This window comes from Cuculus canorus, chromosome 5 (assembly GCF_017976375.1).
Source record: "Cuculus canorus isolate bCucCan1 chromosome 5, bCucCan1.pri, whole genome shotgun sequence".
In the NCBI taxonomy this organism is placed as follows: domain Eukaryota; kingdom Metazoa; phylum Chordata; class Aves; order Cuculiformes; family Cuculidae; genus Cuculus; species Cuculus canorus.
The window spans coordinates 7,340,134-7,366,765 of NC_071405.1; the positions used below are offsets into that span (position 1 = coordinate 7,340,134).

The following is a 26,632-nucleotide window of genomic DNA, read 5'->3' on the forward strand; positions in this document are numbered from 1 at the left end:
CGATTTTTTTTTTTCCCTGATATAAACTTGACATCTTTCTCATTTTGCCAGTATTTCTCATTTTGGACCAGTATTATATATTTCGTAGAGACAACACCACTGCTGCTACTGCTACTACTACCAACCTTCTTTTCCTTCAATAACATTGGCAGCCCAACTTCAGGATGGGAGAGCTGTCCTTGAAAGAAAAAGGCACTTGAAGGTAATAGAACATTCTAATAAACTAATTGCTTTTCTTTTTTTAGGCACATGATTTGTGAGCAAAGACTGATCTAAAGCAGAATGTACTGAAGTTTTCTGCCCGGGCCAGAAGTGTTTTCCCACCATCTTGAAAAGCTCACTTGTATGTTCTTAAGCAGGAATTTCTGGCTAGCTGCAGTTAACAATAACATTTAAGATTCTTCTTTCCTAAAATTCACCTTAGAGAAGCTATAAAGTAGAGCAAATCAGAAGTCTTAACACAGTTAAATATGTTAATACAGATCACGACACTGGCATTTTGCATTTTTCCTCTTTCCGGGGTTGATTATCTCCCTGCTACTGATCTATTTCTGGCTCTTCCTCATCTCCTCAGTTCTCCCTCTTTGCCTTTTTGGTCCTCATATGTCCCACTTTGACACCTTTTCTGGCTAGAATGTACAGAGGGGAAAAGACAAATCATTCGGTCTTCCTTGTCTGTTCCCACTGACAATACATCTTTTTTTCTTTTGCAGATACAATACCTCCTCTTCTTCACATCCAGTGACTATTCTTCATATTACTATGATCATTCTATTTCATAGCAATTACCACAAAAATTCATCTGTGTTTAGAAGGAAATAAACCTGCCGTTCTACACATGCAGTACTTTGTTATAAGTAATCAAAATAATTCAGTCAGAGTTTAGAAAAGGGAAAAAAGTTACTCGGTTCAAGAATTAAAGATTCATTTGATTATTGCAATTCCAGCAGATTGCTTCAAGCAATAAATAGTCTTCAGAGGATGCCATTTACCAAGACAGCTGGGAGGATAAAAATAGATGCAACTAACCTACTCACATTGTATGTAAAACAGTTGTAACATGGAGAATGAGGGTAGGACAGCATATGTCAGCAAAGCTTTCTATTTCACATACAGAGCAAGTACGCGTTTCTCTCAAAATACATTTTATAAAACAACTCTGCAGTGCACTAATCCATTTTCACACTACCAAAAACTTTCACAGTACCAAAAAAACTACCAAAGAAGTTATTTGTCTTCAACAACTGTTGTTTTAAAAATGTGTTACATATGACCCCGTGCTACTGCACTGACTCTGAATCTTGATGAAAGGATGATACTCACTCTTTACATGTTATTTGCAACATTAAAAGCAAAAAAATATTTGTTTGACATGTTATTTCACTCAATAATTACTCTGATGTGCAAACCCAGTGACTTTCTTACTCAGAATCTTTAGAGAGAAGTTAAAACACCCCAGATAACCCATGCTATTTTAACAATTCAACAAAAGTTTCAAATAATAATAATAATAAAGATACCATACCTGAAGAAGGTCACTGAGGTCAAGTAACATGTCTGCGAAGAAGTCAAGGAATATACATGCTTATTGAATGTGACACTGTTCCCTAATTTCACTAGTAACCCCCAAACATGAAGAAATAAACCCAGGTTTAACTCTCAAAGAAACTAAATAAGAATTAGGTACCTGGATGCATCACTTCTGCTAACAGTCAGCAGCCAGGTTCATCTCCCAACAAATCCTGCCAGCACCTGCCACATTTACTGCCCAAGTTGTCTATGTGGAGTGATGGGATCCAAGAACAAGCCAACACACAATACTTACGATATACTGCAGCCTAATTTCAGTAATAAGATAGAATATCTGATGCTTTATTTAAGAACGTAAAGCATCATTTGTCTCCTGTGCCAGCTCAGGAGCCCATTAAAACAGAGGGAAGAACAAAGAAAACCACTAAGTTTCTTTTGTCCTTTTCTATGAGGACCTGTCAAAGTGCTGGGAAGAGAAAGCCACTTTGGCTATTCTCTTCTCTGATCAAGAAAATCACTTCTTTCTCCCTCCATCATATCCTGTGCTGCTGCACAAAAATATTGGGTCACTGCCCCTACTACTCACTATGGGCACACTTAGAACTCATAATAGCTAAAACCAAGCCAAAACCACTACAACTTTCCATTAGATTTTACTGAAAGCAAGCACACTTACAAACATATTGTCTGAACGGTATCTAGAAAGAGCAAAACCAAACACCACTAAGCTTAAGGGGCAAAGGTAGCCTTTACATGTGCTGATCTCCTATCAGCTACTCAGGTGTGGCTTACATCTTAAAAGCATTCTGGTTTTACCATTAAAAGGAGTGTCCAAGTCAAGTGTGAGAGAAAGGGAGAGAGAGAGAGAGGCGGAGAAAACATATATGAGGGTTGTACGTGCATTTCTGTATGTAGCCACGTGTTAAGAAATCCAGTATTAAAAAACAGCGCAGGGACGTCAGTATAGTTTGGTACATTGTGGTAACACAAGTATTAGCATATGTTCTTCTTAAAGTTTGCCAGAGTAATATAGTACACGTTCCTCCTAAACATTATCAGCCATGGAAGCACAATAATTCAGATAACGTAATCAGTTTATACATAAACATTTGCCTTGCTAAGAGTTATCCTTGAGCATTTTTATCCTCAGTTTGGATTTGAAATTGTATGAATTTAGGACTCAAAATATGTTACAAAGTTCAATACATTACATTAATATTATCTGGTGAAAGTTAATTCTAGCATTTAAAATAAAGCATAGACGGATATTCAATTAGCTGAAAATTCAGTATGGCTCTGAAAAATCCACTACAGATAATCTTACAGAAGACATTAAAGCAATCTTAAATTTTTAACACAGTAAGGAAATCGCTAACAAAAAGAAGAATCTGTAAAATATACACTTTAGAAATCCACAGAGTGATATGGAATGCAATGCAACTTTTGGTCAAAGTAGTGAGAAAAGAGAAAACGGGAAGACTTCAGCAATGCAATTGCCAAGGAACCATATTAGTTGCCAGCTCAAACAGAGGAAGAAATCACTACATCCATTTTATGCTTTAAGAAACATTCTAGGTCTGAAAATGTTCCTAGCTCATTACTGACTTGAAGTGTTTGGTTACTTTATGCCCACCGTGAGATACCTTCACCACTGAGATCAACTAAAATTATCACTCAGAACTGATAGATTTTGTCACAGTTTAGGAAAGAAAAAAAAACCCCAAACAAAAACAAAATTAAAAAGCCTCACAAAACAAAAAGAAAAGCAGCTCATAGGTTACTGAGGCACCAAAGTGAACAGCCGAGCGGTCCCAGAGTCTGTCCACTGCCACTGGAGACAGAGCAGGAGACAGAAAGGAGCATCAGAGCCAGAGGCTAATTCAGATCTTAGGTGAGCCAGAGAGCTACTTGTCTAACCTCGGCATTTCAGTTACGGTCATGAAATCTGTATAGCAAAGTATTCATCATCCTTCCCAAACTGTTAAAAGCACTTTGGTGGAAGACCTAAACTCAGTAACACACGACAGTAATAAAACTTGAGCACTTGTAAGAAAAAAAAAACACTCCACCTTTAAAGAGAAACAGAGAACATTGCGTGCATTTATTATGATGAGAGATTAGAGCTAAGAAGCTTGGAATTCACTTGCAGAGCTCAGGCAGTTCAGTGGCAATTCCGAGCTACACTATGGATACTTTAACATACAGATGCTTTGCTCCTTAGAGAAGTTAGTTCAAGTGTCCACTGAAATGGTAAGCAAAGGTCACAGTAAAAAATGTGGCATTTCTGGATTTCATTTAAGGTAGCCTCCAGCCATCTCCCTCCCTGATTAGATGCGTAGCTGCCACAGCGCAGCAAAAGCAAAAGGGAAATTTGAGTCACGCAGTAGCAACGGGTTGGCCTTTACTATGAACATTGTGAGCACAATTATCAGCAGGAAGTAGTTGTAAAAACAGGGAGTTGTTTTCAAACTCCTTTTCAGAGTTGGAACAGTTCAAGAGAACATACAACAACAGCTGAAAACAGCAGATAATACTTAATATGTATCTTAAAAGTATACAGTCATAAGATAAATGTTTTCTTTGAAGCCAAAAGAAAACAATGATAATTTTGCATACAGACACTGCTAGCACATGGAAAAGTTCCCAAAGGGATAGAAAGCCACTGATGCTGTAGATATACACATGCAAAATAACAGGACATAAACACGAAGGGACTTAGGTTATAAATGCAGTAATTGGGGAAAAAAAAAGGAAAGAAAAAGGGAAAGAAAAAGAAAAGAGTGCTGCTAATAGTTTCAATTGCTTTCCCTTTGCTGTCATTCTTCAAGCTAATTTCACCAAGGTACGCAACCCACTGTCCCTAACTGGAAACTTCTAAATAAAAACTAAATTATTCTAAAGGCTTTACTTAAAAAGACTCAATTCAAGGGAATCCTTTCACCAACATGATGCAAGTGGTCAAATCAAGCAGCCAGAACACTCCCTCTCTGCTTTTATAATCTGGTAATCTGTGGATAATGTGAGAGCACCATGAATCACAGCAATAATGACCTCATTCTCAGCACCAGAGGAAACAAAAGTTCATAATGAACCGAATACTACTGGAAACCTAAAACCGAAAATACCAAAACAAGCGTGCATTTGTCCTTCAGATAGTCCTACATTTTACATATCCCAGCAAAGTACTTACATGCATCAAAATCTCCTCCATTTTCATTATTAACATTTTCCAGTAGGCAAAACTGCTATTTACAGAGATGCAAGAATAAATTCTGGAAGATGCTTTTAAAATAACCACTATCATTCACAACAGAGTTCTTCCCCCTCCTGAAAAAAATTAAATAGTAATTAGAATAAAATCTTGCAGTGCCTGACAACCTAAAATAATCAGGAAACCTTCAAACCGATTATTTCATGCTACTGTGTCAAAATTCTTCTGCTACGCACCATGTCACAGCTGGGAGATACAGGCAAAACTGAGCAGCACGGTAAGTTACCCTTAGAACTTTACTTATTTTTACAAGCTTACGACAAAATCACCCGTACCACAGAAAGAGGACTGATGCCAAGGAATCAGGACTACAAGCCACCCTGGAGAAATTTGACATCCACAAGAGCTGTAATAACTAATGAAGCACTACCTTTTTTAAGTTGCCTTCTGTTCCTAACAAAAACTAAACCCAGATCCATTAAATACACAAAATATTTAAACATGAAGTCCCTCTCTGTACTCGACAAGAACCATTCAGCGGGCTGCAAACAAAACAGCAAAGCTTAATCGGAAATCTGTCTGAAAAGCAAAAAGATTTCTGAACATTAAAACATTTTTTTCTCAAGTTCTAAATGAAATGGAACAGTTCTGTATAAGCTACATAAGAGCTGGGAACTTCCCAGAAGCACTTACAATAACAAACATGTGCAGATGAGACAAAAGGGAGGGTGGACACAGAAGTGGAGTGATACCAGGGTAAAAAACCAGTGACAGCATATTTAGCTGGCCCTGAACCCAGTTTTCCACCCTTCAGTTCAACACCCAATTTACAAACTTCCCTTTCCATATTTCCATACACCAACTGATTTCTGATTATGACTTATCACACGTATAGCTCTGCTGCTTGACTTTCAGCAATTTAAATAGTAATTAATTAAAACTGACAGCACTAATTGTTTAAAGTAAACATTTCTCTTCCCAGTGACACTTAAGTAAAACAATTAGAAAATAATAACTAAACCCAATTATTTCGTACCGAATCAGTTTCTGATAACTCCAATAAAAGCTTTGCCTTAAGGCCCAAATCACACAGTGCCAGTTTTGAAAGTTTTAGTTTGCCAATGTCTGCGCAAAAAAAGTCCACACGGCACAGGCTGCACTCAAGTATAAAAACAGCATTTAACGAATCATACCAGTAAGTACGTACAAATGGCATTTTCATAAAAAGCTCTATTTCCCTTTGTTGTTCATTCTTCAAGCTAATTTCACCAAGGTACGCAGTTACGTGCAGATTAATGCATAAGCAAAAAAGAACTTTATTTTAGTCAATGGGGTTCTCCTTTGTTTGCACATCACTGCCCATCTATTTCATAAAACTGTATTTTTCTATATTCTGTATTCTAAAATCCCCAACTTAAGGACAAAAAGCAGTGCCATACTCCTTCCCAGGTAAATCAGGATGTTTTTCTCACAGTTCCCTTTCAGCACATGCAACATTCTATCTTCCCAGGTAAGAGAGAGTCAACAGCAGTAATTCAGCACCGTACAACCAACCAAGGTAGATTATTAAAAAGGAGACAGGCATTTCAGGCTGCAGAGTGCCTCGTTTCATGGCATTAATTGAAAGTGTTAGAAGTGACGCTTTCTGGCTTACACCTAAGATTTAAATTAGCCCCTGACACCCGTTTCCTCCTCCTCTACCTCCAGTCACTGCAGACAAAACCGACTGCGCCTCAGCTGGTCAGACTGGGTGGATCCACCGCTACACTAACCTTCAGACTCGCCAATACACGTATAGTTCACTCTTTATTAAATTAATGCTGATTTTTCCTAATCATTGTCTTCAGAGCCTTTCCCACTTAGAGGAATGTATTCAAAAGCATGCCGGGCCAGCGGAATTTGCAGCGAGCATTCAGCACGTTTGAAAACGCTGCTCTTGGAGAATGCTGTCTTTAAAGGATTCAGGCTAGGCTGTATTCCTAGTGTTACCAGTTTCAAGTAAATAACCTGCTTTGTGGGATATGGTAAGGTATTTACATAGTCTCATGTAAATTTATAATACAGTGCAACACAACTGAAAAAAAAACATTTATCGTCCCAAAATGCCTGTACAGTCAACTCTCAATTATTCAGGATATTGGGTAAAATATGAAAAGAATACCTGTACTAAGCTACACAAAGATAATCTACTCAGTATAGTTACTTTGGGAAAAGAAAATTTAGGCATAAAGAGAAAACGTAAATATTAATTTAAAGTTTTGAGAGACAGGAGGTTAATCTTCAACCTGGATGACGTGACCGTGTATAAAAAACAGTTGGCTAGATTCAAACAAGAAAAAGTCTCCAAACAAGAAAGAGAGACCCTGTCCCCTGAAACAATGAATTGAGCAAGCGCTGGTGAGAGAAAACAAGAGAGGTTGCTAGGAGAAGCAAGGTTTAAGAAAGAACTTAAAAGAAGAGTAGGGCTGGCAGAGAAGAATGGGAGAGCGAGGCACCGGGAAAGGAGCAAAGCTCAAGCTGCAAGGGAAAAAGAAACAAGAGTAAATAGTAAAATCACTGCAGAAAACATCCTGTGTCTGAAGAGAGTCCAAACACATCAGCAGGCATGAAATCGCACAGTCCGAAACTCTGCGCAGAATGACCATTTGAAAATAAAGCAGGCATAAAAACAGCAGCTGGGAAGGAGGACACCAATAATAAAGACTTAGGTAAACATAAAGGAGTTCAGTTCTCTCTCCTTCCCCCATATACAAAGTCTGTAAAGGTTACGACTTTTGCACCAACAGTGAAAGAAAATTCTCACAAAATCCAGAGGTTAAGATTTGGAAGAACTATTCTAAGATGACAAACTGGTATTCAGCACAGCAGCAACACACATTTGGAAATGTAAAGCAGCTGGCAGAGACAGAGAAGGGGCAGAAACTAGAAGCAGGGACAAATCCTGCATGCTCAGAGGTGGCAAAGGAAAACCAGCGCTGTGACGAGCTCAATACTCTTATTTGCAGCAGACTCCAAATGGAAGACTTTGGAAAGATGCAGAAAACAACCCCCCAAAAAACCAACAACAAAAAAAAATATATATTTAAGTGATGGTTTGTCTGGCACCTTACACCAACATGAATGAACAGAATAATCTCAGCGTGCCCCAGACTGGCTTGATTCCAGTCCATCGCCACCCCCTTCCCCGGGGTGTTATTTGTACAGCAGGGTGGCAAACCAGCCTAGGGAACTGTCCGAAAAAAATTGCTTTTCTTTCCCTCCCCCCACTTCTGTTTTCAGCAGGATTAACTCCCCAGTTCACATGTAACTGCACAAACACCTGGGATGATAGAAGGCAGGGAGCGGACAGGGGGAGGACCGAGCAGGCAAGGGCAAAGCAAGATGACTCCTTTCTGAAGCCGCGCCAGCTCTCGCTGGCTTAAAGCATTCATCAAAATAAGAGCCTGAGATAATCTCTCAGTTACTCATCCCACCTTCTCGAATTTCTCTTTAAAAGTAACACTGTTTGCAGAGTTCTCTCCAGCTTGCTCCGAAACACAAAGCCCTACCTTATCTGAAAGGGAAACGTTGAAACAAATAAGGAGCAAAAGCCTGCAGAATGACTGCTCTATAGTAAACCAAAGTCTTATAAAATTGATAACGCTCTCCTTGTTTTAAGTACAGACACAGTTCTTGTGCGGAAGTTCATCATAGTCCTGCTCTGCTTTATTCAGAGTGAACACCCAGCTATACTTCTCAAGAAGTAGCACTACAATGCTCAATTAAACCGAAACAAAACCAAATTCTGTAGATACAGAATGGTTTAGATAATTTTCCATGCTAGAAGCCAAGCGTTACATCTTTGCTTTCATGACCATACTGTGTCTAATACACTGGTATTAAGCGCTCCTTGAAGAATTATCTCAGCAGACCTTTGCTAGGATGGGAGTGCGGCAGCTGCTGTACCCACCATTGGAACATGGCAGAGTTTGCACGTGAAACTCAGACAATGCTTTCCTGCCAGTATCTGTGAACGCAATTTATCTGTGCATAGGCATTATGTACACGTCAAACAGTGTAAAGGTCGTTTAAAACCAGCATAAAACTCATAAAACAGGTAAACCAGCATAAAACTCATTTAGCAGAAAATTTCTGACACTCGAGCCTTTAAGAAAATGTACAGCTTCAATAAAATGAATCGCATCTCTGCCACTCTGAGGCTGCTGACTCCTTAATGGCCTTTGGTGGGAAGTACAACAATTGGATGTGTTAAATTTCCCATTCTCAAAGGCCTTTAAGAGAATCGTATCAGCATATGTCATGTAACACAATGACAGAACAAACCCTTCTGTATCAGATGCCTGTAGGCACAGAAGCGTACAAACCTTCTCAGTTATTTGAACTGGATGCTCACTGCCAAGTACCAAAGAGAGCCCCTGCATTCACAAAGCAGGCAGGACAGCAATACCCTTCCACCTAATGCTGTATTCCTGTTGATCAGAAAACCTCACCTCAGCAGGCAGGAGAGCTCTCTGCATTTCCCCCCTCCCTCACACCTCCAGCAATCTGCTGGAAAACACCAGACGTAATGGCTTCATGGATGCAGCCGCCTCTCTCCTGAGGCATGGACTGAGCAACACTTTCACAAATGCTACCAAACTGTTAATTACTAGTCTTGTAGTAATAAAAGCAAGTTTGACTTAAAGGCATTATAGTAACTCACAATAACTTCCCCAATCACCTGTCTTTGTTACAGAACTTAAACCCCACATGGAGTTGAAAACTAGGTGCTTGGCACCAGTTCAGCAGCAGTGCTTGGAAGTCAGTACAAGACATCACTTTTACACTGGCTGAACTCCTCAAAGCAGCTGGTTTAGGCATTTTCAATAAAATAAATAGGAAAACATGCAGCTAAACCAATGTGCCACATCGGTAAGATGAAAAATTCTCAACACACGGTTTCACTTTAAGAAATGCCTATGCTAAATGTATTTAAAAAGTCTATGTGTTCACCATAGCAGAAACCTAAATAAGTCATAACAGCACAGAGGTATACACAACTTGATTATTATTTTCTAAACTGGGCTCGCCTTATGGTACATAAACAGCAGCTTATCCCAAACGAGTTACTAATAAAGCATTTTACCAAATACAGAATAATGCATCTTTACAGGCTATGCTGTACCACTGTAGAGGTATTCAAGAGAGTTTTATTTAGCAGTACAGGAGTAGAAAACTCACATTACCTCCTTGGACAGTTAGCCAGTTATCTTGAGGCACAGTAACAAACATTATCACATATGGATTTACCAATCTGTGGATAAGATGCAATACCCAAACATGCCTTTACTTCTACTTCACAGCAATGCACAAAGGAGAGATTACCTTTATTTGTTACCAGCAGGGTGAGAAGATCTTTGCTTCCAGAAAGCCCAACAGAAAACATCTCAAGAAGAACAAAGGAGAAAGGGAAAGAACTGCAACAGCCTTTCTAACTTTAAAAATATCAAATATCAATTTTAAATACTTTTCAGGGCTAGAGACAAGTGATGCATCATACTTTGAAATGGATACAATTCTCAACATGACACATTCCTCTTCAAGCACATAATATACTGGATCTTAAATTTAAAACAAATTTGTGTCTTGAAAAGTTGCCCCTAGAAAAAGATTAAATTTGGTCCTTGAACAAAGTTAGAGGGAGGAGTTCCCATGGCAAGGAAGAAAGATGACATAGCAGAGATTTTAATATAGGTAACTTTTCAGAGAGTTCAATTACAAGAATAAAACTTTGAGAAGATCTACTGAGCAGGGAATACACAGTCACAGAAATTTGATACATTCTGTGTTTTATCTACAGGAAAGGGTGGGAAGTAAGCATTTCTCCTTTGGAATGAGTTTTCCCCAAGAAAATGAACACTAGGCTGTGCCTCAGGACACTGGGTTTCTGTTTTCTTTTTTGCCACTGCCCTGCTAAAACATTTCATCCTTCTTCATTATGTTTTTATAATCAAGACAACACTTTTCCTTTCCTTGGTAAAATGCTCTGAAATCTTCTGACAATCTTACTATTACCTTTTGACTCTGGGGTTCTCAAGCCTCTCCAAGTGGCCAGAGAAAGAAGCTTTCAACTGTGCTGATGCTATCATTGCCCTGTAGTTAACTAACTTTATAGTCAATAATTTTTTCAGATCATGACCTCACTTTCAAAAGGCCCAAGGTACATCCTCTCTTAACGCAACACCTGATATAACTTGTGGGATTATGATATGCAAATCAACAAGGAAGTTTTGCAAGAAGGGCTTAAGAGCTAAGCAACATCCTGAGCTCCTTACAAATGAAAGCAGATGCAATGCACATCACAGCTTCAGCCCCGCCTTTCAAGTCCTACTCCACGTGCCTTTATTATCCAAAACACAAAGCTAAGCAGTTCCTATAACAATTTTGCATTCCTTTATTTAGCTTAAGATTTAATTTGATTTTGTACCAATTTGCTCTAAAATCAATCCTCAGTGTTAAAGCATCAACTCCTTCCTTACTGGTTACTCATTTTTATGAAGGGATCCTTAAAGAGCAAAAGAAAAATCCTTTATTGAGCGAGACATGTGGGCAGAGAAGAGGGTAGGAAGGGACCAGAATACACATACTGATATCCTAATGAAAACTCAGGTCTTCAGTAAGCAATCTGCAGCAATTCTCTGCTTGTCATGGGTACTGAAATTCTGTTGGCATTACTGTCAATATTTACTTCACTTAAGCAGGAACTCCCAAAGACAATGTCGCACAGCATCAGTAAGTGAATACCCTGAAGTTAATTTACTTGCAAATGGCATTTTTCACATTGTTAAAAGTTAACAGTCTTCATTACATAGTTTTAATCAAGATGGAAAATTAGGAATATTAAACTTTTATCCCTGTATTATATTCTTTTGAATACTGTAGCAATCACAAGCACTCATGTCTCTCTCAACACAGAGATTGCTCTTTCATTATCAGTTTTTAAGAAACTGTAAACTTATCTCAGCTGCTGGAATTCTTCACGAGAGGGGGAAAAAAAAAAACAACCAGCAATGATGTACATATCTGCCTCTGGGAAAATAAAAACTGCCAGTGATATGCTGAAAAAAATCTCCTTAGGCTCCTTTCACGCAGTCTTGCGGTAGTTTTATTGCAACCAAGCAGTGTAATTTCAAATAACATTCTACAGCGCACTGGTGGCAAGCTCCTAAAATACAGCTCTGCTCCAAACAACAACCGAGAATGCTATTGTGTCCCATGTTTACAGCTGCTCACTGGTTGTGTCATATTTGCAAAGCTTTCAAGAAAAATGATAACTTTTTTTTCCCCAACACTGAGACTTAGAAATTCGGCCTAGGATTTTTACAACACCAGACGTGCTGAGTCTGCAGAACTTGCTTCTCTTCACAATTTTAGATAAAAATTCCTTGTGTTTTAGCCAATATACCTAGAAATGTATATTTCAAGGTCTTTGCAAAATCAAATAGGAGACTAATAGGTAGAACAAGACTCCTACAGCGTACTACTGTATGAGGTTTAGATGCACCCAAACATACCTACATCATATCACTGCACTGATGAGCAAATCATTTTGCTTCCCTTTTGTGCCCCAGTTTCTCCAACCAGAAGATGGAGCTTTTAATACTCTCTCCATCAAATGCTATAAATTCTACTCATCATCAGGACCCTCAGCTAGGAGGTAGTAATCTGGACTTACAGTCCTGCTGCCAGAACTGTTTATATATTATAGAATCATAGAATCATTAAGATTGGAAAAGACCTCTAAGATCATCCGGTCCAAGCCTCAGCCCAACACCACCATGCCTACTAAACTATGTCACCAAGTGCCACATCTACATAGGAGGTCATTATATTCATACATAATAAATACATCTGTGTAAAAAATAAAGAAACTCACAGAAATAACCGAGGAGAGAGAAGCTGAACTAGGTATACACCCTTTCAAAGCCTGGCCCTTCACCTACAAAAGCTTCGACTTGTTTGCTCTTCTCCTGACCCCACAACTCTTACATTTCAGATCTCAAAGCAGCAACAGCTTCAAAAGGCGAAACAGCAGGGTTCAGCCCTGACTATCCACTCGGCTTTTAACTCCCCTTACAAAAGTAAATTCAGGTTTTCTGCAAGTCAGGAAGAGGCTTTAGTTACCAGCCCTAAAACACATCATTTAATATTAAATAACAATCAATGAGCACCTGTCATTGTGTCGCCCATCAGAAGATGGACCACTCTGGACTCTGAGCAAAGAGTGCTAGCCAAACACTTAAACTACCGAGCAGAAAGACAGTTCAGCTCCACACCTCAGCAACGTGTCACCTACCCATCCCTTTTACATGGCACCTGAAGGGACATGTGCTCAGGGGAAACTGGCACTGCAGTGGATGCTGCTTCCTTTGGCTTCAATAAAGCTAAAGACATGGTCTGCCATGGTGTTGTCAGAGCCAAATTGTTGAGACATCACAGTTTGGCTAGCTGGCCTGGAAAATAAGAATGAAATTGGCTAGACTGCCAAGTCTGAAGGGCTGTGATTAGTAGTATAAAGTTGAAGTGGCAGACCAGTACTACGGGGATCCCTTAGGGGCAACCCTGTCTGAATGCAAAAGGCACCCCAGGTAAGTACGCTGGTGACACCAGACTGGGGGAGTGGTCATACATCAGAAGGCGCAGCTGCCTTCTTGAGACTTGTTGTAAAGTCTCATGCCTGAGACAGGCTAAGGGAAAGGAGCTGGAGATCCCCATGTTGAAGGTGAGCAGGAGTCAGCAGCACGGTCTTGCATGAAGAAAGGCCAGACACATACTGAGCTGGATTAGCAGCTGAGGGAAGTGGTTATTCCCCTCTACTCAGGACCTGGGAGGCTGCATCTGGAGATCCATGGTCAGGTCTAGGTTCTTCGGTACAACTTCAGCGCTCTGGAATGACTACAGGAATACCAGGATGGTTGAGAGGTTGGAGCATGTGATCTATGAGGAAAAGCTGAGACAGCCGGGCTTTTTCAGCCTAGCTTTAGGGCAGATTTAATGCTGTCTTAACTACCTAGTGAGGGGAATATAGAAAAGATGGAGCCAAATTCTTCTCAGACACACACAGACAGAACGAAAGACAACAGATGCAGGTTGCAGCAAGAGAAAATGAGATTATCTGATTAGATATTAGGAAAAAAAAAATCCTTGCTGTAAAGGTAGTAAAGTACTACAATAGAGTGCCCAGAGAGAGTGTGACACGTCCACAGCTAGAGACAACAAGCACTCAACCAGAGTAGGGCTTCAGCAATCTACTGACAACATGAGTGGGGAACTGGAGAGGTGTTCCAGAGGACCCTTCCAAACTAAGTAATTCCATAATCCTACATAGGACACAGGCTTTCTGGATTGTCTCCTATGTATTTCATCACCCTCGGATATATTGTCTAAACAAACATTTCCCTATACGTACCACACCTTCCCCAGCTGCTGGAGAGCTGGTCGAAAATGCTCTGTATTCTCCTTCCTCCCATCCTGGAACCTGGCAGTAGAAAGGATTGTTGTGATGAAACATTTCTGTCAAACTACTTTTTTTGCAGCTTCTTTTTTTGATGATGTTCTCATATTCTGTATACCGCCCTGCAGCCAGAGTTCTTGGCACCTCATTGTGCTCCCAACTTCTCCAGTTGCAACAGGAGGAAAGTGACCAGTTTACAGCTCTGCTGGGAGGACTGCCAACCTTATCAGCAAAACCCAAGGACCGGAGCATTCCTTTGTTTCATCACTGAATGACTGTGAGAAACAGCTGAGACATTGAAGCCACCACTTCAAAGACTGAGGAATGAGTAAAGCAGCAACCTATAGTTGAGTTGCTTTCCTCTGTCACATTAAGAACTTAGTGTTTAGGTGGAAGATCATAAATATCAAACTGGACATTGCCAAAAATATTCTTCAACCAAAAAACTCTAATCCGAATATGTGCTGGAAATAATTATTGGCAATGAACTGGGTCCTCCAGATGTGACAAGAATGCAGTGATTTGGGAGTCCCTCAGAGACAGCAGCACAGATGCAGTCCATCTGTTGCATTCTCTAGAAGAGTGATCATTTAAGGACCAGAAATTTTCATATAGAAAAGAAAAATCAAACTAAATTCTGCAGAAGTTAACAGCACTCGTGGGAAAACCAAACTTTCAACTCCAGGTCAGTACAGAATAGTGCATTCTCTGATTTCAGGTACCAACTGAGACACAGCAGCAGAAACTGGAGCTCCAGATGTTTCTTTAAAAGAAGACTTCTTCACTAATGACTTACAATTATTTTACATTTCCTTCCTCATTTCCCTGGAGATTAAGAATGGTTCATTGGTGATTTCAATGGCAAATTTCAAAAGAAATATTCTCAATTCAGATAGCCTGGCAATTTTGCCCAACAGGAAAAGTCACAGAAAAGAATCTATAATCTCACAACCTTTGGAGCTGAACAGGCAGAACTTCATTAGTCTGAAGCCAGGGCTTCATTAGGGAGAGGGGAAAAAAAAAAAGTGTATTTTTAATGCAAGTTAGCTAGAAGGGGACAAAACCCTCGCAAAGCAAGGACACAGTGGTGCTTTCTCAGAAACTGGCAAGTTCAGGTAACCTCTCAAATTTTTTGCAGGCTAACTTGAAACACCAGTTCTTTGTTTGTCCTAGAATTGTGCTGCACAGTACAGTACCTGAGATGACAATAACAACTTTGTTTCCCCTTGGAAATTGCAAGGCTAAAAGGCTCTCTGCAAGAACAATAAAAAGTATAAAGGACCAATTATAGAAGGAAAAATACTGTAAAACAGATAAGGTGATAAATTCTCCTGACAATAAGACAGAGGCAACATTCAGAGTTCTGATTTTTATGTAATAAAGATTTTCACATTTCAGTTAGTACATGTCATGTTGCTGAATATGCATTTTTACCGCACAATTTTCTCTTCATATTAAAAACATTATAGCATATTATAAGCCAGACAAATTTTTGTCCACACTAGAAGGTTTTTTTTTCAGTCTATATATTTTCCATCTTTCAAAATTTGCTTTTCATCATGAGTAGCTCATATATAATAACATAAAATATATTGTTCACCATTCCTTCCTGCTTACCAATACGAAAGGAATCTGAAACACACTCTACTTTCTACTGTCTATTGAGGCACAAGTGAAGACTCTATTTTTGGCAGACAAGCTGCTCCTTCACTGAAGAAACAGCTATATATCTCCATTTAAAAATACTGATTAGCAAATCTCATCGCACTTTACCAACACATCCAGTCAAAACATCATTGAGACTACTGTGTCTCTCCCAAACTGGAAGGATGTTGAAAACTTAAAACGATTCACTTAGAGTAGATCTGAAGTTGAGAGCTCTGCAATTTATGTTTTATTGTCAAATATTTAAAGGATTAAATCTAAATAAAACACACAATATACAAGTTTCAAAGCACACTGTCTTCAACGTCTTATTTCCAATTAGCAAGTCAAACTAAAGAAGGCATAGGGAACATCTGGCTTCAAAAGCAGAGCTCTGGAGGAAACCTAGGTTGTGGTTCTTTTGGGTCTCATTTAAGGCTGCTATTTTCCCAACCTGCTGAAACTGGGTAAGATGGAAAGATTATTCTCTCTCAAAGAGGAGAAAACAGCAGACATACCACCATGTGATGGGGTATTACATCACATTACTTAACAATAATACTGAGCCACTCTTGCAGTTCAACTTAAAAGATATTTTGTTTTGCCTTCGAGGAAGGACATGGACTTGCCATAAATGCAGGCTAAGAGCAAAAAGGCTAGAAATGTCTCGGCTCACAATTTTACTTGGCATGAGATTGCAAAATGCTAAAAGTCTTCCACTGAGAAGCATTTCCAGTATGAAGTTTGTGTATAAAGACCAGGCCATGCAAACAAAACCCTAGTGACAAATGTCCCAAGAAATAAGACAGCTCTTGAGAAGTACTTTTACTAATTTTTAAAAGGCTTAAACTTTATTAGGATGTGAGAAATCATTATTAAGTCTACTTTCAAGATGCAAAGACAGGCCAGGTATAAGAATGAATCCTGCTTTTCCAAAATAAATTTGAAGAACTATTGTTTCTGAAATACCTTCACTTTGCACTTACAACATCAAGAAGTGCAAGGCAAAAAAAAAAAAAAGCTGCATAAGACTTAAGAATACGATGAAAGTGGACACAGTTTTAAGAGATCTCAAGCTAAAACAGTATTTGCAGATAGCAAGCACAGAAGTGCTTGTAGGTCTCAACGCACTGGCTTTTATTCACCCCACTTTGCATTACTGATCTTAATTAAACTATTTAATAATATGAATTTGTCTTCTAAGACATCGCTCTTGCTGCATTAAAATGCAAATGCACCATCTTCAAAATGATTTTAATGAAGGAGAGCATTTAATTTTCCAATTGGCTTCTAAAGTATTCAAATGCAGAAAACATTAGCAATGGCTACAACTAGAAATATTTTTCAGTGACCGTATCAAAACCATCAAGCATAATTGATCAAGTTTGCTACCAAGATTTAATTAAACAAACCATAAGATAACGCTTTTTCTTTTTAATTATTTCTTAAGGGGGGTGGGCGTGTAGGGAAGGAAGGGGAAGCGTCTCCTCCACATCCCACACCACATCCAGCACATCCTCTGACAAAAGCAGGAATGTGCTACACAATGACCGGCTATACCATACTGTTTTTTATTTAGCTGGTGTCTGCAATGTATTGGCTCCCATCTGGTCAAAACACCACCCAGTTATAATGCTGGTTTTGCTGACAAAGCACCAAAATTCAGATGCAGAGATAAAATTCTGAATTAAGCAGAGAGTCAACCCAATCATTTCCTCCTTTAAACAATCTTTAAGATTGTTAAATATTTATTTTCACAAGCATGCAAGGATCGCTGAAGGTCAAAGACATCAGAGGTGTGATCCCCTTCCTTATCGTTCCTCCTTTGTACTTATGCCACTGGAAGGAGGCCTCTCTGCCATCACATTTCCCTCCTCTCATCCATCACCCAGAACTCATCCTGCCTCATTAGTTTCCATGTCGCTGCCACCAGGTTTCAAAGCATCACCCCTCCTCCTTGCTGCTGGTGAGGGCTGCCCCTCCTATTTTTACCCTGGTATTACTCGTGCCTTCGTAGCTCTCCTGTTCCCTGCTTCTGTTTTTTTCCTTTGTTTCACCTTTACCACGACAAGTTCTCTCAGTTCAGAAACTCCAAACTGGAACCTAATTACTAAGGGCACAGGACCATGCAATTAATTTTATTAATTATTATTTTTATGCATGCAATAACAGACCGCTATTACACTCATTAAAAATCTGGCTCAGGTGCTTCTGCTGTATTTCTGTGTTACACAACGACCAACATGGTGACATGCACAGGGCTGCCAAACAACGAACACTTCTCCTCCCTGCCCATAATGGAAATGAAGCCCACAGCGACAAAAGCTTCAGTAGACCTCATCCAGTATCCCACAGAGTAAAGCCTGTCTATCCCTTTCAATGAGGGACCATGATGATTGGGTTTGTCCCAACACAGAAAGGTCCGATGGGCAAGGGTAAAGGATCTCCAAAATTAAGTCAATTTACGTGCAAAAGTTCTACTGAGCACAAACCCCATGGGTTTCAGCAGTTGTACACATCAACACGCTTTGGGCAAGAGCTGCCTAGAGAGAAACCTGAAACTCTCAGCCCTGTAAAGCAATAAAGTATTTCTGCAGTCAAATTTCAGAGGAGGATTACTTTGACCTTTATTGTTCAAAACTTCCCTTAAATAAGGAAAACGAACAACAAAGCTATGAAAACCAACCAAAATCTATAATCTTGATTGGCCACCTTGTGACCCTGTCCCCTTCTTTATCTCTGCAGGTACTTTGTTTAATGCTGCATTTTGGAAAAGTGGACAATTCAAGCCACCTGCTGGGTAGCGACATCCTGAGGGGGAAAAAAGTTGGTCACTATTCTACACAAAAGCTGTTGGGAATTGCTTCAGCAAATTCTGTGGGGTAGGATCAGGTCTCCCCTTGCCAGCACCAGAGGTCATATACTGGTTTATTCTAAGTTAGTAACAAGTTAACAGAAAAGCAGATTTTCTGAATGTGCAATTCTTAAACAAAACATTAGCTTGAGCACACACACACACAAAATTACAGTCCTCCTGCTTCTTTTGGATGATATATTTAGAAATCCTATTAGCTGGAGAGATCAACATTCTTATCTGAATTTCCAGGATGCTGTAACATGCAAAATTAGAGCAGCTCTCTTAAGTGGGTCAATTATCACTACTGCACTTACAGCAGCTTTTCCCCTCCCTCCCTGCAGCATCCACAATGGGCATTTAGCACAAGGATTTAAACAGTAAGTTGTTGAGTTGACACACACCACAATGTAAAGTTCCCTTCCTCTTTTCTATTTTCAGAATCTTAAAGAAACAAAGCAAAGCATCCAAATTCAGTATCTCCACATTAAAATTATGGTCTCCCAGCAGAAATCTTCGATGACTTTCAGTGACAGGGCACTGCAGGATAACGCTAGGCAGCAATCACACTCACTGTTTTCCTGCCGCATCTGAGTTGTGCACAAGTAAGGTTTCTGGCTTTTGTCCACAAAGGACAAGAGGAGAATCAGGGGGCACTAACCATCTCCTCACTCCTGTCCCCCAGGTGCAAAGCCATACAACCAGTCTGAAAAGCTTTAGGTTATTTTCTTCTCAGGAGGTAATTCTCCTTAAAACACACTGCAAATCACCGGATACAAGTGGAATAATTGAAGTACCCAGCATCACTTCAGATACTACAAAAGACATCCATAGAAGACTGACAGATATAACGCAGGACCTCGGGAAGAACAGGCTATTCTGCAATACAGCAGGAGGTCAGGCAGGATAACTGAAACAGCCCCGACTTCTCCGATCTCACTGCTCCACGGTTACCCAACTGCGTGCGCAGGGTGCAATCAGGAGCAGCCCTTGAAGTAAGGAGAGGCAGTGAGAAACAGAGCCACACAATGGAGCAGACAATGTCAACAAGCACACGGAGAGGAAAATTTTACTTTCCCACTAATGGGAAACATGAAACATGTTTCTCTGCAACATGCTTCCTTTATACATATCTCTTTACACAGCAAAAGAAGTGTGAGGCAGTAATGCAAGTGAAAAATCATGATGCTCCTTTGCTTCATGGAAAAGAAGACGGGATGTGCTGGCTTCAGGTTATGAGCCCTGCTGTTGAAATTCAGCAGTTCCAACCCTAGCTGGAGGAAAGGATTACAGAGAGAAATTAAGATGCAGCAATTAAATTTGTACTGCTGGCCCTGGCTGCACTCTTCCCTACATCTACACCATTTTCTGCTGTGGCACCACATAGGAATGGTCACACAAGCCAAGCATTGCCAAACACATGAACTATTTGGAAATAGATGTAAATAATATGGGGTAACAATAGCAACACCCTATTGAAGGTGGCATTTTTTCATTAATAGACTGAAACTCTTCCAGCTAAAACCCATCCACCCAAAAGCATACCTATTTAAAACTTCAATTTGAAACAAAAGTGGACAAGACTTTTCCAAGACTTCACATCCAAGAAAATGCTTCACTAGGAAGCATTTCTTTACCAATAGGGTGGTCAAACACTGGACCAGCCTTCTTAAGACAGGTGGTCAATGCCCCAAGCATTTAAGAGGAATTTGGACAATGCCCTTAACACGCTTTAAATTTTGGCTATTCTATTCAACTTACTATGAATTAAGATCTTGGCATCCATTACCACACACGGACACAAATCTAGTGAAATGAAATAATTTGCTTTTCTAAGTATTGTATGTATTTCAACCATACAATTTAAAACCAATTTTTAATTTCTTATGTCCTTGTCACACCCAACACTTGAATAAAACACATTTTGAATGCAACTGTATTTATTGAAAAGGTCAGTTGCTAAAATGAAAGTCCTTAGCCAAAGAGAAATAGAAACTGGTTTTATTAACTTCCCTAACTAGAGCTCTAAAATTTTGTTGATTAAAGCCTAATTTCAAAAGTTAACTTTTTAATTGGGAACACTCAGGCCTGCTGGCTCCAGGAAGTTTAGTAGAGGTCAAAAGATTGCTGGAGTTCTAATTTTTCATTTCTAATAAAAAAAGGAAGTCTTGCCCTTTTCCTTGCGAAGATAGACCTCAAAGTGTTAGTAGGGAAACAAAGAATCTATCCATCAAAGGCTCTCATGGTAAGGTTATACAAAGCTTCCCAGGACAGTATGGGACAGAGCCTGCTAATGCCCAAGAGGAAATTAGCTGAACTTCTCTGGCAAAGACCAACAAGACAGAAAGGCTCAGTAGCTGCTGCCTAGTCCAGGAGTAAAGAGACCAGTTCCTTACTCCATCACAGATTTTTGGGGTAACTTTGAATGTGTCACTTAGCCTCAGTTCTGCACCTGAAAATTAAGATAAACACTCTCAACTTCCCTTACTGTGACATGAAAATAAACACATTAAACCAGGAGGCATTTGAATAGCTTGGCAATAAAGTACAAGTACTGCAGACAAATTAGAAATAACAAAAGTACTGTCCCATGCACTGAGGAAATGCCCGTTTTTTTTCTTTCTACAAACCCTGCTTGCTTGCCTGCTGGGATCCTGCAAGGCTTTCGACATCTTCCCTCAAACAAAAGGGAGGTTCAAGGGGCAGAGGAAGCAGGGGAGGAAAAGTGCCTTATGCTTTCTCACCAAGCACAAGTTTACAATGTAAAGGCACCAAGGCACCCAGCTTTTTCCTGTCAGCCTTCTGCTCCCAACACTCACATTCAGGAGGTTTTTTTTTTCCTTAGACATTTAGCACAAAGGTTCTTCTCAAATAACTCAGTTCCCTGGACAAATCCCAGAAGGACTCCATCTCTTTCCTCTGGCTACTCATGATGCTGCTGAAAACCACCTGAATAACTTGGGCAACCCTCAGTCTCAGACTGTGCGAAAGGCTTGGCAAACCCCCCAGCACTGAGACTGAGCAGCTTTACTAGAGGGGGGGAAACCTGCCCCGAATTTACCCCCAGAGGCAAACAGAGGAATATTTACACAAGATAGCTGGTGAGGGGACTTTGCAAGGACTCTTCTCATGTGGAAAAAGGTTTTATTTACTAAGCTCCAACAAGACAGGATTTGGTTTACAACTAAGGGTGCATTTTCCAGAGAGCTTCAAAGGAAAAGAATAAATAAATATAACAACAAAGGTGCATGTGTGGGGGATAAAAGATATTTTCCACGCAAAACTTTGCTGTAAGAAAAACCCAGGTGGTAGCATTGGAAAATATTATGAACAAAATAGTGGATAGTTGTACAGTTTTTGTAACGTGTACAGTAAAAAGGATTACAAACAGAATGAAATGTTCCTTGACTAAAACAGATATCCCACCTGGAAAATCCTGGCCGGGTTCTCATTGTTCCTAAGTGACCCCTAGGGCAGCCACAGGTTACAGCCAAGCCCATAAGTCACTCAAACACCCTGCCCTGCTCTTCCCAAGTTTTCTCTCTCTTGGGAACGGCGGGACCAGCCAAAGAGGCCTTTGTTTCCATTCAAACATATGTAGGGGTGGAAAAGCTGTTCAAAACATTAAAGAGAAACAACTGAGGACTGTTACTATTCCAAGAAACAAATTAAGAGCCAGAGTCTGAAATGCCCGGAGCGCTGGCAGTGCCAGCTGAAGTCAGATGTCACTGGAAACACTACACATCGCTCAGCTCCTGGGAGTGGGACAACCAGGTCCATCAGACTTCAGGATTCAAGAAGCATAATCTCCTTTGGATGTATTTTTTGCCTTATACCTATAGTTTTGACATTGATAAGACATTCTATAAAGAGAAAAATAAAATTTTTATAGGTAGCTCAACAAAAGGGTGAAACACCTTCCAAATTCAGGTAATAGCTAGTAAGCCATCTTCCCTTTAAAACGTTAACACCGACAAGTAACAAAAGTAAGGCAATTGAAAATCTGTGTCAAAAGCCGCAGCACTGTGGGATTTTGTGTCAAACAAGCTAATAAAACCCAAATTGATGTAAAATCAATTCAGATCTCAAACAATACATTAAACTTTCTGAAGAACTATAAATAAAAGCTGCGGTGTAGATAATTTTTTCATCTAAAAAATAGTTCTAGAACTTAAAAAGAACATTAAAGTTTATTTATGTTGGTGGAATATTTTGCATTTTTGCATTAATTAAACAACACATAAGAAGCAAGAACTTAATGTTTTCGTATTTCATGCTGAGGTTTATTCAGGCATAATTCAGACTGCACAGTAGACTTGGCTACAATCTTCCTCACATTTTCACAGAGGCTGCCTGGCGACATGTACACTACGAAAAAAGAAGAATAAGCAGATAGCCATGCCAGATAAATACATTCCACTCCCTCAAACTGAACTCAATGCAGACACAATTAAATCCTGTTTTCCTTCTCCAAACTCTTCCCACTCCTCTGGTTCTGCCACTGGAGAGAACACAACATTTCTTGCCACTTCAGCCACTGACTGCATCCCACTCTGCCTTCCCAGGCCACACACAGACTTTGTTCCTTCTGCCATAATATTTTTCAAGGAATACACTGCCTGCTGTTTCAGAGACTAATCTGTTCCCAGCTAATACCTCTTGCCTCTACAACTCCTGAGTGGCTCCCACTAGGCCACCCAAAGCCAAGGTGCAGCTCTGAGGATGCTGCTGCCTTTTACTTCTTTCACGTTATCTCTTTCCTCTAAAACACGTTCACCAATCTTCAGTCTTTAGCTTCTATTCCTAAATTTCTACCAAATCTCTTCATAACATGAAGAGGAGGGATACAAAGATGATTGGAGAGCTGGAGCACCTTCCCTACGAGGACAGGCTGAGAGAGTTGGGCTTGCTCAGCCTGGAGAAGAGAAGGCTCAGAGGAGATCTTATAGCGACCTTCCAATACCTGAAGGGCTACAAGAAAGCTGGAGAGGGACTGTTCATAAAGGCTTGTGGGGATGGGACCAGGGGAATGGGTATAAACTGGAGAGGGGCAGATTTAGACTGGACATTAGGAAGAATTTTTCACCATGAGAGTGGTGAGACACTGGCACAGGTTGCCCAGGGAAGTTGTGGCTGCCCCATTCCTGGAGGTGTTCAAGGCCAGGTTGGATGGGGCCTTGGGCAGCCTGAGCCAGTGGGAGGTGTCCCTGCCCATGGCAGGGGGGTTGGAACTGAATGATCTTTAAAAGGTCCCTTCCAACCCAAACTATTCTATGATTCTATGATTACAGTTCTATAACCCACACGATAATGAACACTTTAAATTCAGTAAATCTACTTAGTGTTATATAAATCTTGAAGCATTACAAACACTGCATGTCATTTGCACAGCATATTTTTCCTCTCTGCATGCCATCCTCTGCTGGTGTCTCCAGAAGACCAAAACCAACTGCAGGCTTATTAGGCTGAACATGCATCTTCATTCTTGATCCTGAACATGCATCTTCTCCTGTGTGGTCATCCTCTACACCTGGCTCTTGGTCTCCTGGACCAAAGGTCCTGGGAACGTGCTTGTCTCCTGTAGCATATTTATATATTGCCAGATCTAGGCTGAAAACAAATAGAACATGCTGATAATGATCATCACAATTAATCTGCAGAGGCTTGAACATATTTTAATTTCAAAGGTCAGCAACACGCACCTGCGGCTCTCAGGTTTCCAAGTTTCTAATGAAAGGAAAAGAATCCAGAAAAGGAGCTTTCTTTTCAATGTCCAGAATCCATAAATTATTTGAGGTTTGGTTTTTTTTTTAACTACAAGGGATTTTAAATACTAAAAGACAAAACAAAAGCCCAAACAGCAGAACAACAGGGAGAAACTGAACTCACTCTCCCAAGAAACACAGCTAAATTCTTAATGTCAGCTACGAAACAAAGTTTACCTACTGTTTTTTTTTTTAAAAAAAAAAAAAAAAGAAACACTAAAAAAATTGAGCCATACAGTCAAACACTTCCACTTCTTGGTTCCCAGGCGGTACAATAATTGCGCAAATGAAGACGGAGCACTTTATGACAGTGATACAGAAAGACAGAGCCTATCTTTGCAGTCTTATTCATACTTCACGCCTAGTATTTTACATGAAGTACCACACAGGATATTAACTCCATTTAACAAAAATCATTGTGGAAAGAATTTAGCTATTTATGAAGTGCAACCACACCAGTACATCTTGCACATAACTGAGATACATGCTGAAATACTTTAAAGAAGGATACCTCAAACAAGCAAAGGATTATTTTTTAATTTGCTAGAAAAGTTTGCTACACTTGCTGCACAGATGGCTGCTACATCACAATGTACACGATTGCCCAGTACAGCTTATACTGCTTTGAATGCTTTTTTATTACAACGAGAGGGGAAAAATGGATTTGCGCATTATGGCTAGGCTATCATTTAGTAGTATCAAATAGTGACTGTAAATAAATTACTTTAAAAATGCAACATGGGCATAAAAAAAATTAGCAAAGCTTTTAAATCACACTGTCTTTATCGTAATGACAGATTTAGTGTTCTACATTCACACAGAGACTTCACCTCAGAAATGACCAGTGTAATAGGTAAGCATTCCTTTTAATACCATTATTCCTGCAAACCCACTTTTTTCCAAAGATGCAAAATGTTGACCACAACCTATCAGAAAGCACTAATTTTAGAATATTGGATATAGTTTCTGAAGCTTAAAATAAAATCTCTATCTTAAAAGAAAGCTAAGCTGTTCAGCTGCTAAAATACAGAATGAAAACAGCAATCTAGAAAAAGCTCAAATCAAACAGAATACTGATGATATGCACATACTGCTTTAAAGTAGAAAAGAACTGAAATAACACAGAAGGAATTGTTTAATACTAAACTCCAAATTCCAGGAACTGAAACACAACATGAACGGAATAAAAATATATAAAACAAATAAATATGGATGGCCATCAGTATTTAAAGCTGAAAAGGATTTTAATTAAGTTCTACGAGAAAAAAAGAGGTGTGGTCTAGAGACAAGGAACACTCGCTTGCACCTCTCGCCACTGGTTTCCTGTATGACCTTCAAGAAAATTTCAGAATTTATCAAACGCCTTTTTACCCAAAACTAAGAGCGATAATGTCCTTCCCACAAGCATTAAAAAAAAGGAAATCCAAATATCTTGATTGAAAACCCACTGGAACGCAAACATGTTCTTCACTCCTGACACGCCAGGAGGCCTGGGGTTAATTTTCATTTGTTTTAAAACAAAACAGAAGGAGAAAAACAGAACAACACCAAAACCCCACATCACACTCAAGTAATTCCTAGCTAAGCACAGGAAAAATGCAATTTTATACTAGAAGAAAATGTTGATAAAGAAGAACTTTAGAATTATTGATGGGAGGCAGTGGCATTTATAGCTCCTTGCAAATCCTTACAAATATTTTACATTTAGAAAGGGAAAAATTTTACTTGAACCACAGGAAAAACTCCCATTCACTTCATTAATATAAAACCAACAGTGACAAAGTTAGTCCCTAAACACTTACCTTTTCAACTTTTAGAAACAAGGTCTAACTGGGATAGTTGACTTACTAAAATTCTTATTTATTTAATTAGGTTTTTTTAAATGCGAAAGGATACGAGGAGTTCCTTCTGTCCTACACACCAGGTAGAGACACGCAGCAATTACGTGGGTCATCTTTCTCCCCCTGGTTAGACGCTTGGTTACAGCCATCTTGAAAAAATTAAAGGCAGTATCCAGACAATGTTGATTGAGTTGAAGCTGGTTTCCCAAGTGGTGAATCTGACGTTTCCCTAGAAAAATTAAAAAGGAGAAAAGAAAATGTTTAACGGCTTTGTAGTTAATCTGCTTTTGAGTT

The 26,632-nt window shown here is 39.6% G+C and overlaps 1 protein-coding gene across 2 annotated transcripts in view; it reads right to left on the reverse strand.

The window, feature by feature from the left end:
• The window catches only part of BRF1 (BRF1 RNA polymerase III transcription initiation factor subunit), a 178,613-nt gene that overhangs the window by 105,278 nt on the left and 46,703 nt on the right, over positions 1-26,632 (reverse strand). Inside the window, exons 3-4 of one of the 2 annotated variants that reach the window (XM_054068880.1) lie at positions 26,394-26,567; positions 1,526-1,557 (exon numbers count right to left, since the gene is read on the reverse strand). In XM_054068880.1, coding sequence (XP_053924855.1) covers positions 1,526-1,557; positions 26,394-26,567 — 206 coding nt within the window. Of the gene's footprint in view, positions 1-1,525; positions 1,558-10,421; positions 10,426-26,393; positions 26,568-26,632 lie in introns of those variants that run through there. The other variant, XM_054068881.1, reaches the window with a different exon arrangement.